The 17598-nt window shown below is 34.9% G+C and overlaps 1 protein-coding gene across 1 annotated transcript in view; it reads right to left on the bottom strand.

Annotated features, from left to right (window-relative positions):
- Positions 1-9750, bottom strand: part of LOC113098690 (astrotactin-1-like) — a 123815-nt gene extending 114065 nt beyond the window's left edge. Inside the window, exon 1 of the mRNA XM_026263720.1 lies at positions 9163-9750. Coding sequence (XP_026119505.1) covers positions 9163-9454 — 292 coding nt within the window. The 5' untranslated portion in view covers positions 9455-9750. The remainder of the gene's footprint in view (positions 1-9162) is intronic.
- Between the last annotated feature and the right edge of the window lie 7848 nt (positions 9751-17598).

Raw genomic sequence — 17598 nt, 5'->3', positions numbered from 1 at the left:
CTCTTTCAAACAAAAGTATATCTCATGAACGAAATGAAAAACAATGACCTGACCTTCAAGAGCACTCGCTCACCTCACATGGTCCAACCCTCTTTCTGACAGACAGTGGCAGCAATTCTCCAAGGGCATGTTACCATCTCACTCTGACCTAGGGCAAAACTCTTGTCAACCATTTTGGGAGTCTATTTGCTCACTGCAGACTAGTGAAGGCTAGCTGGCAAAGAAAGAATGTTGGAAATGATACATAAAAACGTGGTTTTATCATTTGGTTTTAGGTAACAGAAATGCAATGTGACAGCAGACTTCTGGAATGACCACACCTATTACAAAAAATATATATATTTTACCCGCATTGTGCTCCATTAAAAGTCTTTGAGCGTGCCCTATGTTATGTGGTTACGCTCAGATATCTAGTTATCACATTTATTCAACACAATCATTGTAATGTGCTGCTATAAGGCATTTGATGTGAATGTAGACTGTGTACTAGGCTTTCTGAATTCTCCCCTGAATACCTGGAAGCACATTTATTACCCAATACAGCTGTACCCTAGTAAAATATTTCACCTTGCAATTCCATTATATTTATGTACAGTACAATCACTATTTAAGTGCATAGAGGTGTTTTTGGGACACCATTGCTAATATGACCATGGACAATGGCAGGAAGTTGGGGGAGAGAAAGAGGAAAATAGAATCACAGCATATCAAGAGAGAACTATTCTGACAACACAATTTATAAAATTAATATTTTTGACTCTTTTTTTTAACAAGATTGAAATTTCTTTAATGATTCTGAAAGAAGTCTCTTATGCTCAACAGAGCTGCGTTCATTTTAATTCGGTGAGATATTATCATATAATAAATGCATTATTTTCTATCTTAATAATTTTTGAATAAAAAGCTTTTTAAAAGCATTTATTTGAAATATAAATGTATTTTAAAATAGAAATTTAATTTATTGTCACTTTATGATCAATTTACACCATCCTAGATGAATAAAAGTATTAATTTATTAAAAATAAAAAAATAAAACTTGATTGACTACAAACTTTTGAACAGTACTAGTGTACATATGCTCTAAAATTCATTCATAAAAAATATAGCACATTCATAAAAAAATACATACATACATAAATGTATCCTATATTAAATTTATTTTTCCATTGCTAATTTGTTTTTGTTTTTCTCTGAGGGTGTTATTTCCCCCGCCCACATATACTCTTGAGTCAACAAGTAAATCATGGTGCTAGGCGAAGTCAAAGGTTCAGTTCTCAGGGAACATCCACACTAGCAAAATGTCTACCTTGAATGGGGTGCAAATCAATATGGATAAAGGCGTCTGCCAAATGCATAAATGTGTCCTGAAAAGATCAAGGATTTCTGAGATACACTGTAGCCTATACAATCTTTGAAATGTATCTTCAAAACAACATTCTTCTTAGGCCATAAATCAAAAAGGTTTATTTATTTATTTTTTTGGAGGTGAGGTAAAGCTAACTCAGCCCAACAGGCTTCAACACAACACACACAGTTTCCCACTCTTTTCCAGTAATCATATTCAAGGACTTCAAGGACTTTTCCAGGACATTTTAATTTTTTTCAAATTTTCCATGTGATTTCCAGGACTGGAAAATTTGTCATCTATTTCCCAGGGTTTCCAGGACTCGTTGGAAGTCTTTTGTGGCTGTAAATCATGTGGCTGTGAATGACCTCACTGTAACATTGTGTTCCTGAAAAGCCCATTACCTTGCACCACAAGCCCCTCTATTCTATATCTGCTCCTGTCTTGATCAGACAAGTATGCAGTCTGTGTCATCTTATTAGCCTGGGCTCTCCATAAGTTGCAGCACAGAGCAGTGGCAACAAAAAGTGAACCCTATACAGAATGTTTCTTTGCTATACAAACGGAAAAGAGATGGAAATGGAAGCAGGAATAGTGCAGCATTTGGAAAGATTACAGGGTACAGGATCACTCTGCTGGAAGTATTAAATGAACACATTTAAGGGTGTTCTCTTTGAAAGTGATTGAGGAGACACCCTGTTCTTGGTTTTCGGCATTAAATAGGGTCACTCCCACACTGCCAAGAGCCAATGTCACTCAAAAGTTCTTACCAAGCTCTTGCTCGCACACTTTTCAATTAAAGATGTCTCATCATGTATAGCAGTTGAAATGTTCTATCAAAAATATGATGTATAGCTGTACTTTTCCAAGTGTCCATATATAACATATTGTGTGAAGTTTCTCATCAAACCACTGATGAGAACCACTGTGTGTGTGTGTGTGTTTGTGTATTTATGTGTTTGTGTGTCTGTGTGTGTGTGTATGAGAGACAGAGGTAGAGAGAGAGCATATATGCATATATTTGATTATTGCCTCGCTCTCTTATTTGAAGGAAATAAGACAGACTGTTCATTAGTAAGCTTTTATTCTAAGTTTATGCAAATGAGCTAACATAAGCCTATTCTTCTTGATTATCTCCTTGAAAGCTGGAAAGTTTGCATAGATTTTGACTTTAATGGCATTTCATGCATTCTTCAAAGCTGTGTGAACAGGGAAAGGATGTCAAGGTTGCCAAGCAAAGATTGTGGCAAATTGACATGATGATGAACTGTGGCTTGTAAAGGAAAAAAAAAAAACGCACACTCAGCTCAAGTACCCAGTGAGTGGAGGTGGGAAGTGTCCATTAGACATCCCCCTTACAATGTGTGGGTCACTTTCCTTTTCTTCCACACTCTGTAAAACATGTTTCACAGCAAATCCACCCCTGACATTTAAGATCTATACAAGCAGATGTTTGGCTATGCTGTTTGATGATTTACAGAGTTCTAAAGTAACACAAGTAAAGCATGGACTTGTATTCTAGCATGTGTTTTAGACTACTATTAGTGTGAATTAAGGCAGAAAAACTGATAATAAGAGGGATTCTACTTCTAATGGTTTATGACAAATGACCATATCTTTCTCAAACACTGTAAAATGTAATTTGTTGACCTGAAAAAAAAAAATGCAAACGATTGCCATTTAAAACTACATTACCATTATTATTATTATGTTTGTTTCTTTGTTTGTTTTTAAGAAATTAACACTTGTATAACTGTAGCAAGGATTCATTAGTGACAGCATAGACATTCATAATGTTACAAAAAAATTTTTTTCAAATAAATGCTTTCTATTCATCAAAGAATGATGGGAAATCACATTTACTATTAAATAGTACAACATAATGAATTCAACACTGATAATAAGAACTGTTACTTAAATGTAAAATAAGCATATAAGAATGATTTCTGTAGGATAATGTGACACTGAAGAACGGAGTAATGGCTGCAAAAAAAATCACCTTTACCATCACAGTAAATAATAAATAACTTTTTATAATATTTTGATAGAAAACTGTTTTTTTTTAATTATAATAAAATTCCCAATATTACAGTTATACAGTTATATATATATATATATACAATTATTATTTATTATTATTAAATAATTGCATTCTCTGTGAACATGAAAACCTTATCTCAAAAACATTTTAAAAATCTTATCAACCCACAAACTTTTGAATGATAGTGTACATAAAAATACACTAAAACACACTCATTGGGTTTAAGTTCATAATGTAGTTTACTCAAAAAGGGTCAAAAACGAGACTAAACTTGTGTAATTAAAAAAAAAAAAAAAAGTATTTCGCTGAAAATGAAAAGTCCTCCCGGAAATTAAAATTCTATCATAATTTATTCAGCCTTGAATGTTTCTTCTGTGGAACACAAAAAAAAAATTCTATTTTCTGCAGTTAATTAATTTAGCTCAAAAATATATAATACAGCACAAGGTAATTAGGACTTGACTGAGTCAATCATTCAACTGATTGAACTGATCCCCCAAATACATCATAGTGAACATAAATCTGAGCTTTTGTAAAATACTGACATTCACATGTAGAGAAATGACTTGAATTCCAAAGTGTTCAAATTCGCCAGAGGAAAACTAATCACTCTAAACATGACTTCACACAAAACAAATTTAGCCAACAACAATACAGTCAAAAGAATTAAACTCTATACTCATTCATAATATTAACCATCATACACCCATATATACCATGCTTTATGCATAAATCATTCACAAATGATTTTTTTCACCGGCTAATTTCCCACAACAATTTAATATCACTCTCAAATAAACAATGGTCTCCCAATAGGTATAGATTAAAGAAAATATACTGCATTTGATTTAAAAACCCTTTAAACCTTTTCAAGAATCAAGGAAACAAATAAAAACAGAGGATTGTAAACAGATCGAACAAACTCCTGATCCTGACAAGACAGGGAATTAATTTGTTAGCCTTTTCAGACAGGCTTTTTTAAACTTCTAGTTGGCTAACATAAGTTATGTTGGATCTGCTAGAGATTTTAGAAACACAAGGGCTTTGACATTGAACTTAAAACAGTCCATCAAGATTCACCTAGACACCTCATTTTATTGAACAAAATGAAAGACTCACAATGAAAATCTCCTTGGAAAAAGCTTTAGAAGTGTACTTTTTCATACAATAATGTCAAATGTGTCTGAGCTGTGGTCCAGCTCATGCATGCTCACTGTGTGATGTCGCAGCGTTGTCTATATGTCTTATACATTAATACTATAAAACATCATGCTAGAAAGTAGAATCTTTCAGAAATTACAACTACAAGTGTGAGCAATTTAATTGACTATGTGCTTAATATGCAAGCTAGTATGAATGCAAGTGTTTGAATTGCTTGAGGGTGTCAAATCATTAGCTACCCTCAAGCTACGCTGCACATTACTGCTGAAAGGGTGCATCTATATACCTGCTAAAACTATTTAATTTAAAGTGAAACCTGTGCAGAATGATAATAATTTTAGCCTCAGGTACTAAACAAGTCATTATGAACAATAAAAGTTATATATAAGTAAATGTCACAGCCATAAACAGTAAATAAAATGAATCAAAAACAAAAGTAACAAGAGTCCTGAGGACCAGTTAAACCTCTCAACATCTGTTATTACATTGCTGAAAAAGTTTTAAAGCTTAAAAGCACGTCTATTTTTTCTTTGTACAAATAACTCTCTACAGGTAGCAACACATGGTGTCTCATCAATTTTGCCAGCAGCCTGTTAATGCAACTGCACTTTCCTTCAAATAAAGTTTGCAGAAGTCAAGCTCCCTCTGTTTGCTTGTCCTGTGCATGGCCCCGCCGACAACACGCGAGCGTGCATAAATATCAGTTCCTCTGGGAATACCTCAAGGTTTGCTTTGCTTTCTTATACAAAGACACGCTAAACACTGTCACCCTTTGGAAAATTCAACATGGCAAAAAAAAAAACACTAAGTGACAGATCAAAATTCATCACCATATCTCCTGGATATTATTATTTAAAAGGATGTAATTAAAAGTCATTGTGAGCGAGTTTCTCTTAAAATCCACAGTATGTGTTGTTCCACATAATCTGAGCCTGTAGTTTGTGTCGCTGAGGCAAACTGAATGGACTCAAAGGCTAAAAGACATTTAGAATCGGATACAGTATATCAAGAACTTTGCTGGAAAGCAAAACTCGACCTCATCCATTTGCTTGATTTAAGATGTTTCTACTTGAATTTCTGTATTTGAATTTGTTAAATCAATCACTTATTGTCAAATACACAACAAGGAATTCCAAGTAATTACATTTTTCCAATTTGTTAAGATTCAGTCAAAACAAATGCATATCCTATGACAACTATAATTGCACTGTGCAAAGACATGGGAGCTGTTTGTTAGAAACAAAAATTTACATATATTGACTGCGATAGAGATGAGACTCAAAGTCAGCGCTTGCGACTGTAAACTAAAAGAGAATTTGCATTTGATTATATCCAGATGTAGTTGGGTAGAACTGCTGTTCCTCCAGAAGAGGAAGCATAATGTCACCACTCTTCAAGGCATCCTTCAAGCACCAGCTCCTGTTACCATGGAAACCGTTCATTGCCACCATCTCCCTGTGCTGTCTCTCAGAACCTTTCTGACAAACACACAGTAAAGCTCACCTCTAAATCCTGGATTTCACTCAGAGAGAGAGAGAGTTGAAACATGGATCATTACATCTTATTGTATTTGCTTTATTTCTGTGCACTCTATAAAAAAAAACATATAAAAGTGGCCAGACAACTTAATCAGTTATAATCTCCTATTAGATTTGTGTGTGTGTGTGTGTGTGTGTGTATCAAAACCTTAAAAAATTATAATATAACTATATACATTACAGTTGAAAAGTTTGTGGTTTATCACAAATCAGCTGCAGCCATGAATTCATTTTTAATCCATTATGCCCTACTTCGCAATACTACAACTAAACAGAAGCCAGCTAAAGAAAATTAACAAACAAACATTTCTATCAAGATAGGTATTCAAATTACAGTATGTCTGCAGGTTTTAAAACAAACCTATGGACTGTCTACACTCATTGAACTCTCAACTCTCAACAAAGCCTGTTCTATCTTTGACACTTAGCAGATAATCAAATAAAGAAATGTGTGAAAGCCAAAAATTAAAGCCAATCTAAAACTAAAACGTTCATTTTAGAGATTCTCCCTTTTGGGTGGGCATCGTCCACACTCGCACACCTATCGTCTGCCCCTGGAATTAATTAAAAGCAATATAAGTCTTTTGTGTGTTCTCATATATCTACCTCAAGTAAATGTGTGTGTGCGAGTAAGAGTGTGTGTGTGTTTGTGAATGCATTTGTAGACTGTACCAATTACCCTAATGTATCCAATTAAAAATAGCTTGCTCAAAGACCAGTGGCGGCTATGTTAAGACTCCATATATAATCAGGAAACAAGATCACAGAGTGAAGGGAGGGACGTGCAAACACCTTAGGCAACATTTATAACACTAACTTGAAATTACTCCCCATGATCATTCCAATCAATCTTATGCAAACAAAGAGCAATAGTGGGAGGCAGAGGCTAAAGGAACAGAGGAGATGATCTAGCAAGAATGAGATTTATGAAGTAAGGTAAGGTGCAGTGTGTCTGAAAGAAATTAAAAAGCACTGAGTCTAATGTTAATTATTAAAGCTAAAGGGACGGCAGAAGGAATCTATTATAGTTTGCAAAAAGGTTTCCACTGATCAGAAACAAATCACCCTAGAAAGTTTTGATCATACTGAAAATAGCTTATTTCTCTGAATATGTCTTATTCATTTCTATTTCTATGTATCCTGGGCTCAATATGTTAGAATGTGAATGTTGACTTTGGCCAATATATAACTGAAAAGATGAAAGGGAAATTGAAACTGGTATTAAACATTAAATCCAATATAATCACAACAAAAAGTTCCAATAAAGTAAAAAAAATAAAATAAAAAAAATAAAAAAAAAAACAGTTTAAATACACTTAAACTTATGTATTTGTTTGTATATTTTGCCAAGGGATTTATATCCCGTGGTAACTAGGATTTACACAAGCTCCAGTCTGGATCCAGAACACCTGAGAAGAGATGATGCTGACCCCTCAGAGGACCCCAGATGATGCTAACCCTGAATCAACAAACAGAACTAACAAATATTGCTACAAGTGTGACTGCATCATATAATAATTGCTGTTAATAATGTTCATTGTCTGGCTGACTGTTAATTAATGTCTTGTATTAATTTTTCTGAAAAATCCTGTCTTACGTGCACAAACTGACAGTCACCACTTATAAGCTACTACTAAATATTGTAGAAACGTAATTTTCTGTAAAGTTGCTTTGTAAAGATTTGTATTGTAAAAAGGGCTATACAAATAAACTTGAATTGAATTGAACTGAATTACACAATTCTTTTTTGGCCTTTTTAAAGGCCAGCCGGTTTCTGCAGAGCACGCACATGCTTTTTATGAGTGTTTTATGTATTCCAAAGTGCTGAGCTTGAATTATATGCGTATTAAAATCCTGATTACTAAGAACATCGTGCTATGAAAAATGCAGTCACATCTGAACATTGTTAACAAACTGAAATCCTGGTTAGCTCTGCATGCTCACATTGTTTTTAGACTCTAAGGATTCAAGTTATAAATATGCAGGTCTTCATGCATTCAATTATGTACATATGCGGATCAAACCATTCTGTTCCCAGGTGTAAGTTTTTAAAAATCTGCTAGTATATTTAAGCATAAATTAAACCATGAAGTAATCATATATGACATACAATAAATAGTGTAACTGGGTTATGTATTATGTATGTATATTCTTATTTTTATGTATATTTGTACAGGCAGTGTTTGTGTTTTTCTCAAGAAAAAAAAAAAGCTAAAATAAAAAGCTTACATCACCTTTAAGGTCACAATTAAGAGAAGACTCTAAAAAGATTTGCTTTTTCACCATGTTACCTTCCTGTTTAACATCTCTTGCCAGACATGCCTAAAGTTAGATACAAAATGACATATTTGACAATGCTACAGCAGTGTGAAAATAAACAGTCAACCCCAACACATCTTCTATGACAGAAACAAATGCTTCACAACATATATCTGATTGGCTGTCCATGACTTATACAACTGTCCACTCCTAATCTGCTTCTTTTTTGGGAGTGTGAGACATGCATGTTGTGTCCAGCACCACGGACAGCAGCCAGTGGGCCACCTCATACAAACTAGCTGCTTGTGACAAATTTTCACAGTATTCAGCTTTTGAAAATATATTTAAACAAATTAAAATCAAATACTTGGAGTTCTGGTTGTCTGGTTATCTTTCAGGGAATTAAATCAAAGCACACGTTTATTTTGTTGTGGTTGTTTGCTCGGTCTATTCTTGAGTTCAAAACAGGTGAAGCTGTGGCAGAAAGTTCACATAAGTTCTCACAAGACTGTAACCCAGTGACCACTTTGTCTCAATGGAATCACATCTGTATATGTCACATATTCATCATAAAAACATCTGTCTGTACTACCCTGCCAAACGAGCATCATGCTTCCTGTAGCTTAAATAACACACATCTGCAGCTTATGACTATTGTTCCGAGAAACCCCAAAAAAATAAAACAAGAACTCACCTAAATGAGTTTCTGGACAAGGCCTGCCATTGATGTTTATATTAATAATCACAATAGCTATCACAATCAAGCATACAATTTTATTTAATATGAAGCTAAACTGATGATAAATAACAACACTCACCCAATACGAAGTACGGAAGCTCGGTATTTTCCAAATCGTCAACGACGACTATCTCGCCCGGAAAATCGTTCCTGACTGAGAATAGCAGCTTGGGCTCGGAGGCCGACGGGCTGTGCATGATACTTATGTCGTTCTCTCGCAAAAACGGCAAAGCGGATACCGTAACGCTTTTCATTTTGCACTCCATGTCTTGAGACTGATCTTCTTCGCCGTTCAGACATTTGACATCAGCAGGACTGAAGATGACAATCCAGAGAACGCCGATAAGCAGACCGGAGTGTGGTAGTAGCATCTTGCCGGTGACTGCAGCTGTTGTCAGGTTGCAGCAGTCGGTAGGCGGCAAACTGGGAGCTGGAGGAAGAAGAGGACCGGGAATGCGCTGGCAATAAGCTAATCGAGCTATTGCGTGGAAATAAACAAAAAAGGCAGGGTTAAAGACTCAGATATTTTCCTTCCCGCGGCTGAATATTCTTGTTGTCATCATAACACGACTCGGCTTAGTGATGACAGCGAGAGAGGCGGAACAGCGCAGCATCGGAGCCCGTTATTGGGCTTCTCCACCTCAAGCCATTTAAAATGATTTTTCTTGTTGCAGTGGGTAACCATTAGCAAGAGCTAAATGTAGTAGTACTGTAAATTGTTTAAAACTTACCATGGTTTTCCATAAGTACTACTTTATAAATTTAAATGTGTTTATATCATGAATGTAACTGTCGTAAAGTGGCCTACACACTCTTTTTCTTCTTTTGTTCTGTTTTAGAACTTTTCATGGCAGAAAACTTTAGTTTGCATATATATATATATATATATATATATATATATATATATATATATATATATATATATATATCATCTGATAAACAAAACAAATTAACATACATTACAAAAATGTATTAATTAATTTGCTAAAATATGTAAAAATATGTAATATACTTGTTTGGCATTGGCTGATTTTAGAGAGGTTTTTATATATTTTTAGCTGGTCAGATCATGTTAAACCAGCTTAGCCCACCATAAACCTTAAACTTAAGCTGTTTTAAGTGTGTGTGTGTGAGCTAAACCTGACAAAATCAGCAAAGACCTCCCTTTGGGGACATCCTCATTTCTAAATCTGGTCTAAAAAATAAAGTAACTAACGATTTATTTTTTATTAGAAAATGTATTGTAAAATTACAGAACGTTTTCTCTTTCTGTTGGTGTTGGGCAATAGAATATATATCATTATATCATTAACCCTATGGAATGTTCTCATTCAGATAACTAAACATGTGTGTGTGTGTGTGTGTGTGTGTGTGTGTGTGTGTGTGTGTGTGTGTGTGTGTGTGTGTGTGTGTGTGTGTGTGTGTGTGCTCTTGTTTTTGTGACATATCAGGACACAACTCTGTATAATGACATGGGTATGACACAGGTATTACAAGGAGAGGGTGACTTATGAGGGCATGTCCTCATTTTTCAAAACGCTTCTATCCATACAGAATGAGTTTTTCTTTGAGAAAGTAAAAATGCACAAAGTTGGGCATATATATATATATATATATATATATATATATATATATATATATATATATATATATATATATATATATATATATATATATATATATATATATATATATATATATATATACTGTAGCAGCAAACATTCAGAATATACTGTATGTATAACTAGCTGAAACTGATACTTTTTTCTGTAGTTTTTTATTTATCATAAGCTGTCAAGATTTCTTACTTTTATTTTGTTTTATCTTATTTATTTATTTATTTTAATTTACTTTTTTACACTGAAAATAAATGCAAGATATGAGGGTTACTAGAAGCCTCCCAGTTAGTTCAGTGACCAGTGTGGAAATAAGTCGAGAAGCCAAGTGCATCTTTCCAAGCAAACAGCAGCTGCAAGCTCAGGGAAGAAAAAAGAAAGAAATGGTGGAAAGAAAGAAGCAGTGCAGTCTGTCCCAAAGAATGATCTCCTTGTGTAATCTTGAGCTTATTCCAACACCGAAGCAAGGCTTTAGCAAAGTGTGAAGCACTTTTGTGATGAAAGGGCACAGTACTCATTTCAGCTTTGACCTGCTCAATAATTGAACTTTGAGGGCGGTGGGGGGAGAGAAGGGTATCGACACACTCGTGGTCCTGTTGCTGTGATATCCTGTTCTCTTTTAGGGTTCTTTCTGCAGAACTCCTTAAGGTATTACTGCTTGTGGTTTACACATCCAAAGGCGATATAATGACTTGGGCATAGTGAACTGTCAAAATAGTATAATCACATAAGTCTGCTGAGGATTTGTCTTTGTCGCTCTCTTTATTACACTATAAAAAGATAGATTATATTATTTAATTAGTTATTATTATTATTATTATCATTATTATTTTTATGCAAGCATTATTATTATTTCTATTGTTAATCTAATGGCAAAATATGCAGCCTCTCAGTTTGTTCAGATTAAATGTATAAATTATGCTAGTTACCAATTTAAGATAAAAACAAAAAACTGGAGCTCTATCATCTCAGCATGTTCTGAGGAATCTAACCAGACTTGACACACATATTGTCCCTTTATCAGAATCAGTGGCAAAGCCAGAAGGCAAATGTGTACACAAATAAATAGAATACCTCTGTAAGCAGAATTACCATTACAAAAAAAAGTCTATTATCAACACACAGCTTTATGTATAAACATAAAACAACACATACAGTGAAATGGCCTTTGCAGTCCAATTAAAATTAAATCTGAGCAAGCAGCTCTTTCGTAAATTTAAATAATTCCTAAACTGCACAAGGAATTGGCAACCAAGATATTTTCAGGACACTTTTTATAATGCTAGTTGTTCAGTCAATCACACTGAAAAGCAATCTCAAACTGCATATGGTGTGGTTTCTGATAGTGTCAGAAAAGGTACTGTAAAAGTCATGTTCATATTGAAGGGAAGATACCACATTATACCATTATATCACTGGAGACCAGTGCTGAGGAACATGAAAAAAAAAAAAAACTATTTCCTGTACAACAGGATACCATGAAAGAAGCCTTCAAAAGATAACAGCCTTTTTGTGACATGAGAAATGATATGATATGCATTGGCAGCTTCTGTGTTATGCATTTGTTTCCATTTGAAGCGGCATTGGCCTTTGTGATAGCCATGGCAACCACATGCAAGTCAGTTGTCAGATTTAGAAAAGGAAATCCACATACAATATCTCCATGTTTTCTGTAAGGCTTAACAGCAGGCTGTAGCATATTGTTCTTATGCTTAATAACATGTCCCTGCATTTTTAAAGCGGTGTGAAGCAGGGTTTAGGCATGCAGTAAGCTTCTTTTCTAAGAAAAATCATACTCGGCAGCATAATGCCACCTCTGATATAACAGCACACCTTTTCCACATTTATACAGATTTCTTAAAAAATGCCAATACAAGCTTCTCATAGGTTATCGAGGTACATGCATGCTCTCCCACATTCTCAAATTTCTGTAAAATGTTTACAAGAAAAGAAACTTGGAAATGGGTTTATGCCAAGCAATTAGAATAAGAATTAGAATTCATAAACGTGTACATGCCTTTTCTCAATTACTACTACAAAATGTTTCCAACTGAGTTCAATAGCACACAAAATTATCTTTAGACAGTATGACTGCACTTTATGAGGACAGACAATAGTTCTGAGAAATAGCACTTGATAAAAGGTTATGCTCAAGTACTGCTGGGAAATTAAAGATCCCCTATTTGGTTGGATTTAGGAATCTCTTAATAATTCCCAAATTTGAAAATCATTATTATATAATAAGAATTTTTTAGATAGACTAACAGCCTTTAAATTATACATGTATGTTCTGTGAAAGGTCTTCTTTATACTAAATTTCTTCTAAAATATATTCTGGTAGCACTTTATATTACAATCCTGTTCCTCATGTACATACTATGTACTTATTATAGTAATTTAAATAACTATGTAATAACTAGGTACTAACCCTGAACCTACCCTCAAACCGAACTCTACCCCATGTAGTTACCTTTTATTCCCAGAACTTTCGTAGATAAATACACTGTAAGTACACTATAAGTACATGTAAGTACACGTACTGTAAAATAAAGTGCAACCAATATTCTATTACAGTCACGTACTCTATAAGGCAGGTAATGTATTTATTGGTAGGTGTCCTTTCAGCAATATTTAAGCATTAATACAGGCCAGATGTTTGAACAAATGAGAGACTAATGAGAGACAAATGAGAGACTACGTACAAGGTGTTACCCCTTTACCAATTAGCTGGAGAAAAACACAAAGCTCTGCACAAGATTTTGCTGAGACAGCACAAACACAAGAAACCAAAGAAGGGTTGCAAAATTCAGGAGGCAAAGATCTGAAATTGCTTTTCCAGAATTGACGAGTTCTAAGAAATGAAAAAATCTATTTATATTTTTTTTTATATGTCGAAATAGTTTATATTAATTTCATTTGAATTTAGTTATGTAATTACATCCAATTAAATTATTTACTATATAAAATGCAATCTGTTTTTTGTGAGTGACATTACATTTGGCTGTTTGACTGTGACTTTAAATTCACAATATGGGTTTGTCAAAAATACTCAACTTCAGATTTTTTTTCTTCATATCAGACCATTGTCTGTACATTTTAACACACAAACACTTATACTACAGTTTTTGCAACAACATTACTTCCATGTGAAAATAAATGATGAGAATGAATGCATGAATGAATGAATGAGCTAGCAAGCAAGCTTGAAGAACGGTCAGTTAAAAATTTGTTTATGTTAATATTCAGTCATATATATATTGAGGCTATTATTCTGTAGGGTTTTGTGGGTTAAATGTCCATTTTTCCTTCCACTCACCCATTTGTATACAGTGCCAGTCTGTTAAGTCAGTCATGATATGCACACAGAACACTTGGAAATGTAAGACTGGGAAATAAATATATGAATAATGTGAGATGTCTAGTCACGGTCATGAATTGCAAGCAGACAGACCTTTCTGACTTCAGATCTAATGCACAGTGTGGGCAATTCTGACATTTTGCATGCTAGCATAAAATAGATCATTCTAAAGTCTAGTATTATTAAATTCAAAATGATTATGAAGAAAATATCATTTTCAGGCTCATATGTTTGTGAACAACAACAATAATGAATATTTGTTCATAGGTTAACAAGAAATTTCAAATTGGATTTATTCCCTATGAGTCAAGGCAATGGTCCTGACATCTGCTGATTGCTTTCATTCAGGTTTTCTGTAGATTGGAGTTATGACATTAGCACAATTAGATTAATCCATATTCATCTAGCGAATTTTCAACCAACATCATTTATCTCACGAATCCTTGAAGTAATGCTCAAGCCAAACAGGTCCTGATAAAAGAGAAACACAGAAAGAGAGAAAAGAAATCAGGAGTTCTTGTGTCCAGACTGATTGTGGTCATTTGCCAAACTTCTCTACTGAGATTGTCCCCTCTGAGTGTTTTTTATATGTCAACGTCACAAGACAAATAGCGATGGGGAGTATCTGCCCCCTCACCCCCAAAGATGAATCACCCTCATTGTCCAGTTTTTCAGTCTCCAAGCATATCCTGGGCCATGATCTCACTGGCAAACGCTGCCATGGACTGACCTTCTACTCAAGGTAATGATTACCCCCTTGAGCATGCAGCAGCTGGCAATGTAATGCATTGTTGGCACGTAAAAGTGATGCTGCAAGAAGCAGAAGGAGAACGGGAGACTCATGTACCCCAGAGTTTGACCATCTGTGGCCTATTGGTCGTCATTAAGGTTTCTAATTTGGGACGACTTGGGAATAAACCAAACCAGGGCTGAAAATGTCATTACCTGACTCCTGGTGAGGTGTCCTCCCATATTTACATATTTATACACCTTAACTGTCTTTGCCTCACTGCCATGACATTGAAGGTGTGAAAAATCCAGGTCCATTAAAGTGACAATATAACCCTGCATGCTGAGATGGACCATTACACTTCAAATAGAAGGGAGTAAAAGCAGAGAATATTATTGTGACTGTTGTTTTGAAGGCCTGGTCACGTTCAACGATCTCTTAATTGCAGCTTTGTTCAAATTGTCAGATGGTGGTGCCTGAAACTGCCACTCAGAAATGGCTTTTTATATCTTCTACTGACCTGTCAAGTAAAGTTTTAAAATACATGTCAAATGCTTTCTGTTAATTAGCATATTCAAAAGATTTTTGAAAATTTTATTTTCAGTAAGAAATTTGTTTTAATATCATGCAAAGTAGCTATTAATACTATAGATATATAATAAATATAACTATACGTTTGGGTTCAGAAATATTTTTTGTTTTTAAAAGAAACTGCAGATTTCTGCAATACGTAAATCACTTTTGACATACTTGTCCCTGATAAATGACACCTAATTGTAAGGTAGAAGCTTTCATTTCCCAAAAAAAAAAAAAAAAAAATAATCAATTTCCACAAAAATTGTGCTGTCAATATTGAGTATAACAAGATTAATAATCACAACATTTAAATTAAAGTAAGAAGTGAAGCAATGCTTTTGTGTAAAAATAAAAATATCAATTTTTTAAAAACTTTATAAACCATAATCTCTAGCTTCCGATAAATGTCGTATGCATGTTCACAAGAGAGTGGCGTTCCAGTGGATGACGTTGGATGTAGGCATATAGCGTTTAAGCACCAGTGAGAATATGCTATTAAATTGGTGAGAACCAATTTTTAGTAGTAGTAGCCCTTTATTGTCACAAAAGCACATAATCACCATAAACACACGACTTTGCAACTGGGGACGGAAATTGGGGGGACGAGGTAATCCAGTACAGACAGCAGCTGTCCTAACCTGCAGCTAAAAAGCGCTGGACACAGATCCGCTTGCCAAACTGGCAGTACAAAGCGGCGAAGGCGAGTGATGGGAGTAGGGAGGTGAGTGCATATCTGTATATTCATTAATAGTGAATATGTGTTCCCCTAATCTATTGTGTTACAAAGCAGCCTGACTGAGCATGAGAGAAATCTTTCAAAAACATAAAACAACCCCAAACCTTTAAATGGTTCTCAAAAATATTTTATGAACTGTATATAAATATCACAAATTCACAGATCAATATTATCCAGTGACAAAAACTGAATTACCTAACCTCAGTTGTTCCTATGAAATGAATCTCATGAATGTTTATGTTGATGAGCATAGCCAAATGTGCTTAAAATGCTGAAATTGCTTACCCTGAATGCTTACCCTATAACTGTCAATAGACTAGCACACTTCAACACTTTAGTTTTAACTTTGCTGTCTTTTCTTTAGACTGAGAGTTGTGCCGCTGCACAAGAGTGGCAAGGTTTACAAAGCAAATAGAAATGCAATGCTTCAGGCACAAACAGAAACCTATGCTTATTTTTTATCACGTCCAGGCAGAGACAAATGATATGCAGAAAATGTTCCAGTTGGAAGCAGGGAAAAGCTCAGTCAGTTGGCATGGATACGATTAGTTGTCAACCATACATAATGTAAGCACTGGTCAAAATAAACTGGACTGGTAACTATCTAGTGTGCAGTGTGAAACATGCTCATGCCACGCTAAATTTTAAGCATGCATCGTTTTATAACGTTTGTATATGACACGAAAAGTTAGATTAATTCTCAAAATACTGATTTTATCTCACAATATAACTGTGCTTAATGTATGTACTGGACTGTAACAATTTTACCTTTTATCTCACAGTTATTATTATTATTATTATTTAACTCTGGGGCAGAAATAGGCTTCTATTCAAATGCATGGCTTTTGTTCTGTGGAGACACAATACTCTGCTTTTGCAGGGAATACTATACATTTATATCTCTCCACATCCCAAGTTTTACATCTGCTGAAGCTTTGGAAAAGCCTTTAAACTGTTACTGCGCGATAAAATAAAATTTCCTGTAGAAAATTATGTCATGTCTTCTTCAGTTGCACTGACATCAAACTGTTTCCACATCAGTATGAGATGTACAAGTTTTAGCATTTTCTTCAGTATTCCCAGGATATCTGGAACTAACAGGGCACTAGGCTGACAAGAAGTGACTTTTGGCTTTATTGTATGAAAAACAAGATACATCTCCCTTAAGATACTAGAGACTTTGTCAGTATGAATTCAGTTTGCCAGGAGTCACAACACATTTGTAGCAGACAAATTTGGCTAAAGCATTGGGAGAAAAGCATTTTCGCTTTCATTAGCCACCCTGTCCCTCCAGGGCTCACAGAGCCTGGTCTATCCTCCCTCCCCCCTCTAAAACTCTCTCTCTCTCTCTCTCTCTCTCTCTCTCTCTCATCCTCTCCCTTTCTTCTTCCCTGTCACATTGCTGCCTGCTGCGGTTCAGCCAATCAGAGATAAGGGGTGTGGCCTCTAGTCTCAGTTGGACAGAGCTTGTTGAAAAGACAGAGATGCTTTCCTGAAAG

The sequence above is a fragment of the Carassius auratus genome, unplaced genomic scaffold (assembly GCF_003368295.1).
Source record: "Carassius auratus strain Wakin unplaced genomic scaffold, ASM336829v1 scaf_tig00216614, whole genome shotgun sequence".
NCBI lineage: Eukaryota > Metazoa > Chordata > Actinopteri > Cypriniformes > Cyprinidae > Carassius > Carassius auratus.
Note: the sequence above shows the minus strand (reverse complement) of the source record. Positions and strands in the feature narration are given on the sequence as shown.